General features: G+C 30.6%; 1 protein-coding gene across 1 annotated transcript in view; it reads left to right on the forward strand.

The window, feature by feature from the left end:
* The window catches only part of LOC145247921 (dynamin-1-like), a 372,083-nt gene that overhangs the window by 253,726 nt on the left and 109,494 nt on the right, over window positions 1–8,863 (forward strand). The window contains 1 exon segment of the mRNA XM_080109558.1: window positions 7,680–7,883. Coding sequence (XP_079965684.1) covers window positions 7,680–7,883 — 204 coding nt within the window.

An 8,863-nucleotide genomic window follows, 5' to 3' on the forward strand; every position in this document is an offset into this window, starting at 1 on the left:
AGGAAGAAGGAAAGAAAAAGATTATTAAAAAAAAAAAAAAAAAAAATCATAGCCGAGAGCAACAGGGAAATACTCATCCTAAATATGACTGGACAGAGTATCATGTGTTCGGCACCAACCTAATATTCTGATTGCAGAAATTTCCTCTGAATTAAAGTATCGTAGGTTTCCAACAACAGATGCCACATACAAATTGACTCTGTCTAAACTATTAGCCACTATCTTATGTAACTTTAGAACGCCATTTTAGACGTATTTAGTTGTTATAATAAAATCCTACATTTCATCCTAGGAGCAACATCATCACAATCGCAACCACATTTAGAGGAAGTAGTTCCTATTTATCCCTCTAAATAATAAGTACTCCTACCATTCCCAGTCATCACCAGGAAGTATTCTGCAATTGGGACAGATATGGAGTTTCACCCTTCGTAACTGGATAATAAACTCATTGCCATAACATAATCTTTCCCTTTTGCATTACAAAAAATAATAAAGTGTCTCCAGAATAATTCCGCTCCTTCTGATTGGATAATCTCTTGGCCATTCCTATATTCCAGAATAACGGTATTAGCATGTTAAACGAACGCTAATGTACCATGCAAACATGGCATGATACCTACTTTTGCTCTATGAGTAAATTGCTCACTTTCTTGATTTATATCTTTGTTTCAGTAATTAATTATATTTTGTACAAACATAGTTATGTTTTTTTTTTAAAAGATAATACATTTATATATATATACTATATTTAAACCTGCACGATTTACTGGATTCTCTCGCTATATATATTCTTCTCAACTCTCTCTTTCTTTCTATCTCTGTCTATCTATCTCTCCCTCGTTTCAAAGACAAATATTTCCTTTCTCTCTCTTGCTTGCTTACCTAACAATTTATGATTTTCGTAAACAAATTTTTTATTGTTTCTAAAACAAAAACAAAAAAAAAAAAACTTCCGTTGAACAAAAGAAAACAAATTAATGAAAAAAATCTTGAAAAAAAAATGAAAACTGTACTTACATCTGACAATTTATGGTTAAAATAAAACATTCATCTTTCCTTTAAAAAGAAAATTGTTGGTAAATAATTTGCAAAAAAAAAAAAATATATGTTGTAAAAAGAATAAACATTTATATTCAGTAACTGTATGATAGGTTTTTGTTATTTTTACTTTGTTTTGAAATTAGTCTGCATCTGTTACTGCGCTCGGTTTAATCTGATGATTGTTGGTCATGCCTTATCCATGATTGATGGGATATCATGAGAATTCTGGTCAAATTCTGCAAGATTACCTGTTCAGATATTTTCCATTTTTTTGCTTCCATACCTCAATTAACAGACCTGCGTGCATTTTTGCAAGTTAGGGCCTGGTTTTAGTCACAATTACCAATGTTTTACACCGGTTACCTTTGCTGTAATTTCATTACATAGAGAATTGAATTCAGTGGAGTATTTTTAAATTTCTTTTTTGGTCTGATTTGAGAGATTGCTCGTGCATTAAATTTTCTTTGGGGAGGTGTAATTTGTACATTAGGTCCACCTCCAGAATTTTCTTTAGAATGATTTTTATAAGTTTTTGATTATGCTGATTAAGAAAATCTCATTCAAATTTTGTGGAGACAAGTATCTATATGGATATAAAGACATGTATTATGCAATGTAATTCACTGGCTGCCAGGTTTGTACACATGTGCAATAAACAAATCTGCTTCTCTCCTGCCAACACTGCCAACCCAGAATTGTTTTTTTAATAAACATTTGCGTGTGGGTCTGCTGACGAGGATTATCACGGTTAAATTTGGGGGGAATTACTCACCCACCCTAAAAAGGAGGTTGTCTACTCCGAAAACCGTTCTTTATATGAGGATGTTATTGAGTGTCTATTCCTAATGCTGTTCTTAAGATAAGGAGTTCGGGTTGTCTATTCCAAATCCCATTCTTAACATGACAATACTTAAAGAAGTGAAGTAAAAATTCATAATTCTTTTCTTTTACATGTTCGAAAAAGACGACATAAAAATATAATTTACTTTAATACTCTTGGTGGAAAAGTTGAAAAGAAGAGGAATACTTGAACAATGACCGGAAACAGCTAGGACTGCTACCGCTGATTTCGATCGCTCTAAACAGTCGATATGAAGTGAGAATCCCTAACCTGGAAAACTTCTGTTTTTACTTTCTGTCATTATTTTAATGGACCATTTTTCGTACTTTTATTAATTCATACTGATTTACACATTTCCATAGTTGGTTTTTTAAAAATTCAAACAGTACCTACATGTTATCACCCATATTTTTTTTGCGAGTGGGGAGGGGGAGGCTTCCACTGGGCTATGCCGGTTAATAGGTCCTGCTAGTCTATATATATATATATATATATATATATATATATATATATATATATATATATATATATAAAGTTGGGTATGTGTAAATGTCTATATATTTCTATGTACAAGATTCACTCTTAAACTAATCAACTGGTCATCTTAAAATACAGCTGTTAGGCTTAAGGGGTAGTAATGTTGGATATATTAAGGAAATTAAAAGGGGGTAAAAGCATTCTGAGATATTTTAAGCAGTTTTAATTTTTTCATGTGTATTAGTATATGGAGATGCTTGCAGAACAGGATTTTGCCGATGTAAATGTAATGATATTCAAGGAAAAATTCAGTTTGGTTACAAGAAATAGCAGATATTTATTAACAATAAAAATTTATCATTTTGACCTTTGTATCTTCCCTCTTCTAATTCTATAAACCTGTCTTTTCATTTCCACTTTAGCAATATCAATACAATATTATCAAAGAAATCCTCATGAAATCGATGACCATTATATGTAACAACTTGTCTTTGAACAATTAAGACATTTAATATTCTAATTTCTACAAATTAGAAGCAAGTGGGTAGAGAATTTGGGTATGTGTAATGTTGCTAAGAATGGCTGTGTATTATATTTTACACGTATATTTGAAAAAGACAAAATGAAAATAATTAAACACAGTTAGAAAGCAAAACGAGAGAATTTAATGGTTTTGTTCGGATCAGTGAACGTCTTCAGAGAAAAAAAAAATGGTTGTTAATTTGAACGAAACAGAGAAATTTCTGTGGATTAACCAGCATTTACGATGCTGTAAAGTTCAGTAAATATTAAATTATCAGAAGGAGATCAGGCAGAATAAAATAGAAAATTGCTGAGCAGGTACCCGAGTATACAGCAAAGTCTTGACCTTAACATTTCAAAAATTGTGTGCACCATCCCTAGGTCAGACCATCATGTCATGTTTGGTCATGATTGGTTTGGTGTTGTGAGCTGTAGGATAGTATATATACATAAACTATGACCTTGACCATTGACCGTAATCTTGAAAAATGGTGTGCGCCATCCCTAGGTGGGGACCATCATCATGCCAGGATTGGTTATAATTGGCCCAGTGGTTTAGGCTGTAGGAAAGTTGTACACACACACACGCACACGCTACTGCTTATATATAAATAAGATCAAAATGCTGCTTAAGTTGCATAGGTTGTTTTAATCCATAATAATAGTTGTATTCCTGTTTGTTTGCAACTTTAGTAATATCTACAATAGATACAGCGTTTCACTGACTTATTCAAGCATGATTTCTACATGTACTATTTATTTAAAGGCAATCTACTATTAATAAGTTACTTCATTTGCATATTACATTAAATAAAATCTAATATGGTTGTCTTCAAGTCTAGCGTAAATAAGTTCTTGATGAGCCGTTCCATATAAGTTATCAAATTTACCAAATTTTCATTACTAATGATTACTATATTGTCCAATTTCTACTGTACACTCTTTAACCCTTATCCTTGAGTGGCTTCTTGGCCTTGATAATGTGGTGATGCCTATGTAAAAAAAAAAAATTAATAATTAACTGTTATTGCTATAAGTAATTTAACCGTTTTAATGATTCTATTTAGAAGTATAATTTAAAGTTGATTTATTTAAGTACTTTTTAACTTAATTTATATATAATTTATTTTTAATTATCTGACAAAAGTTTAATTTGAAAAAAAGAAGTTTTTATTTATTTTAAGCTATGAGAGTTATTTCCCATTTGATTTTCATTGATGAAGATGGATTTTTTATGATTCCTGGAGTTTGGATATTATGTGTAGCTTGAGTAGTATTTGATGAAACCTTCTGCTTGGCAATGTTTCAACCTGGTAACACCGGGTATATACAGTTAGTGCCTATATAATTTTATTTAAGCAAACATTGTTAAAAATAACAGAATTCTCTGCTTAATTATATCCTTTAATTCATTTTTTTTATTTTTCTAACAATCTTATGTGTTAAAATCCAAAAAAATTAATGTATGCTGCATATGTATCATGAAAATTTTTGACTTTTTCATTGAATAATCTTTAGCTGACAAGAGCAAACAAATAAAAAAATAAAAGTTGGAGAAAAAGGATAAAAAAAAAAAAAAGAAATACACACATGAAGTCAGAGACCAAGAGAATGGTGATGCATGGTTCCAGGAAAGCTATTGACAATTTAAATTCTGCGATGCCAAAATAAACATCACAGGATAAAATTGTTAAGCATTTTAAAATGCTATTACTGGTTTCATATGCAACGTTATTTATTGTAGATTACTGGGTTTTAATAAAAGTAGTTTTGACTATTTTGTAATTTTAGAAAATTGTTTTCAGTATATATTATTTTTATGTTAACTAAAATTTGTTGTGAATGAAGAGGAGGCAGTGATGTTTTTGTAGAATAAAACAGCATTATTATTATTTATATATATACTAGCAGACCACCTGATGGTGCCCAGTTGTAAAATTCGCATATTTATTATATTTGATTTTGTACAGAAACTGAGACATGTGCATGCGAGTATTATGTTTTTCTAAACAGTTCACTTCTTGTAAAAAAAAAAAAAAAAAAAAAAAATTATGCTCGAGCTGAGATTGAAACCAAAACCCAAAGACAACTAGTCAAGTACAATAACCATTAGGCCAACTTGACATGATCGTTGAAAAGTGTTTTTTAAACCTACTTATTTTTAACATGAATCTGTCATGTGAACCATTTACACATGTGCATTCGAAAAACAGTTGACAAATAGATAAAAATTCCATCCCCCTCTCCACGTACCAATTTTTCAATTTTGATCCCACAGCAATTTTTTTCAGGAGGAAAACCAATTAAAGTTTTCCACATGCCTAAATACGCTACGTACCAAATTTTAAGTCTGTAGATCAAAAATTTGTTGAGTATATAGGTTAAGAAGTGTCCTCACATACACATTCTCACTTTTCTAGACATACTAGATTATTGAATGGAACGATTCTTATATTTTTCTCTATTTCTGATACAATTTCTGATTCCGATTCTTTTGAAACCTCTGAATATTTAGCTATAGAAGTGGTGCTTTACCGTATAAAGCCATGTAATATGTGCATGTATTTTCGCAAATGTAAGAATACGCTTGAAAGGGTGGGTCATCTACAGATTGAATTTTCGTTGGTTTAAAATCAAATATTTATCATTTCATGTTTCTAAGATGAGTATATTTGCTGATGACACCATGCTTTATAGCGGGCACAAGGGGAAAACAAATGAACACATATCTAAGGAAATGGCAAAAACACTAGAGGAAGACCTCCAATTTGTAGTGAAATGGGAACAAAAATGGATGGTCACATTCAATGCTGCCAAGACTAAGCTTGTTTCCTTCAATAATTACAAGAAACCTTCTAAACCACCATTACATTAGCTATGACTAAATATACATTACCTGAAAGTACTTTTTTATAAACTCCTTGACTTAACGTTCACAGGGAACATGAGGTCAAACAGATACATTGAGAGCATTGCCAAGGCTGCTGCTGCGAAGGTGGGCTCTCTCTACCATGCTAGAAAGCTACTTATGCCTGAAAATATCCTGGATCTCTACAATCATTCACCCATGTATAGTGTACTGTTGTCACATTTGGGTTGGTGCATCTGCTACTAGTTTCTCTCTCTTGGACAGGGTTCAAAAGAGTCACCAACCTGATAGGTCCTAAACGGTCATCAAAGCTTCCTCCTCTGTCCCATCGATGAAATGTTGCATCCCTCTGCCTAAGTATTTTAATGGTGAATGCTCTGATGAACTACAAGGCCTTGTACCTCTTCGACGTAAATATCCCCGACAAACCATAAAAGCAGCAAAATCGCACTCATACACAGATATCCCTAGACGTAAGAAAGCCTTCTACTCTAATAGTTTCTTCCTCAGAACTATTAGACTTTGGAACTCCCTTCCATATTCTTACTTTCCCAACTGTACTGACATGCAGAAGTTCAAGTGTAAGTGTTCAATGGCACTGTCTTGTTTGGAGTGAAAATAAAATTAAAAAAAATAAATAAATAAAAACATTTATCATTAGTACTTGTAATGGAAAATTGTTTTAAGCAATGAACAATAAGAAACCTTATTGGTATCAGAAAATAAACACAATTTTTGTAGATGCCAATATCCTCAAAAGTTCCCGATTCTGATTAATCATCCCAACACTAATATGTGTATATACACAGACACACACACACACACACACACACACACACACATTTATTAGTGGTCTGGCAAGGCCATGGGGGAGACAACAGAAGCAGGAAAACTAAAGCTAGCTTGCTAGGACTAAAAATGTAAGCAAATTTGGTCATATTTTATTGGTTTGACAATATAGGTTCTTTTTTTACTATTTGTCATAAAATTTTAACCCTAGAATAATATTATAATCCTCCAAAAACCTGCAAATTTTCATCTACTTTCATCTCATAGAACCAAAGATGTAAGCATTTCAATATTAAATTTGGCTACGAGTATGGATATATACACACATACACACACACACATATATATATATATATATATATATATATATATATATATATATACCACTTTTTATAAGTTCGAAATCTCTGACTATTGATCAGAATTTAACAAATGAAGGTTCATTGGAACTTTCATTGTATACTGGTCTCTGACATTTGCCCTTAAGGTCACACATTAAACAAGTGGGGGACTACTTTTCTATATTAATTTAACGTAAAATGAGCACCTACTTAATGGCCACCTTGGCTATGAAGTGAGTGTTTATTTTATGTTAACTTACTATAGAAAAGTGATCTCCTACTTTTTAAAACTATAATTTATTCATGTCATTGAAATTACTCGTTTTCTGGAATTTTAAATGTTTTCGTTTTCAGCACCCTCGAAAACCTATTATAATGAAATAGGGGAGACTAAAACTTGCTGCTATGGTTTCAAATAATCTGAAATAATAGTAAGGGGAGACGTTATTCCAAATATTTCTTGCATGTTATATCTCTCCTCTTTTGTTTTCATACATAAAGTAAATTTCACAGTGTATTAAGCTTATATGATATTGGAGATACTCATAATCATACACTATTTTCGAAAGAGGGGAGATATAACATATAAGAAATATTTGCAATCCAGTCTCCCTTGGCTGTTATTTCAGATCATTTGAAAACATAGCAAGTTTTAGTCTTCCCTCCATGAAAGCAAGAGGTTTTGGGTAACAAATTAAAAATTGATTGCATAAATCTCTAACTATTTCATGCAAAATTGATCGTTGCTTTAATGTATATCTGCTCTGTTGAATTGAATTGGCTTGTTTTCTTTCAGTGCTCAACTTAACGTTGATTGATTTGCCTGGCATGACCAAAGTGGCCGTTGGTGATCAACCACCTGACATTGAACATCAGATTCGAAGTATGTTGATGGAGTTCATCACAAAGGAAAATTGTCTCATCCTTGCCGTATCACCTGCAAACAGTGATTTGGCAAACTCTGATGCCTTGAAAATTGCAAAAGAAGTTGATCAACAAGGTGAGTCAAAAATGTCTCCATTTTTATTATAGTCCTTTTATTTAACCTCACCTTTATTTTTTTTCCCTCCTTTCTATTTCATCTTTTTTTTCTTTTAGCTGCTTTTTTTTCTCTTTTACTCCTAACTTCCCCTTTTTACCATACCCCTCCTTTGAGCCCCTTTTACTTTATTTTATTCATTTTTTATTTATTCTTTAAAATTTTTAATTTTATAAATTAAAAAATTTTTTTTATTAATTTTTTAAATTTAATAAATTTTTGTAAATTTTTTTTAAATTTAATAAATTTTTGTAAAATTTTTTTAAATTTAATAAATTTTTGTAAAATTTTTTTAAATTTAATAAATTTTTGTAAAATTTTTTTAAATTTAATAAATTTTTGTAAAATTTTTTTAAATTTAATAAATTTTTGTAAATTTTTTTTAAATTTAATAAATTTTTGTAAAATTTTTTTAAATTTAAAAATTTTTGTAAACATTTTTAAATTAAAATTCTTTTGATTTAGATTTTTTTTATTTTTATTTATTTTTATTTTTATTTTGCTTATTTTTAAAATTTATTTTATTCACTTTTTTATTTTATTTTTATTTATCTATCTACCAAATTTTTTAATATTTGGTATAAAAGGATGTAATAGGTAACATGGACTTAATTTTAAGTTAAAAATTCAATTTGATCAATTTAATACCATTATTGTATTGAATTCTTCAGACTGCTGTTTTCATCTTGAGTCTTATTTTCACATTTCGGCTAATGTATCCTCTGACATTCTTCAAGTGTATATTGTCAAAATTGTGAACCTTTCTGCCAAACTCTAAAATCTACTTGGAATTTCAGACGGAACCCATTATTTAATTCATGGGGGTAACACATTCTCGTTGTCAGCCATCATCGGATAGAAGCCTCAAGTAATTCACAGTTGTATTCTTAGTATCACTTGCACTGAGAATTTAACCTTGAAAACACTCTCTTAAAACTGGC

Source organism: Euprymna scolopes, chromosome 26 (assembly GCF_053919585.1).
Source record: "Euprymna scolopes isolate OS-2025 chromosome 26, ASM5391958v1, whole genome shotgun sequence".
Lineage (NCBI taxonomy): Eukaryota > Metazoa > Mollusca > Cephalopoda > Sepiida > Sepiolidae > Euprymna > Euprymna scolopes.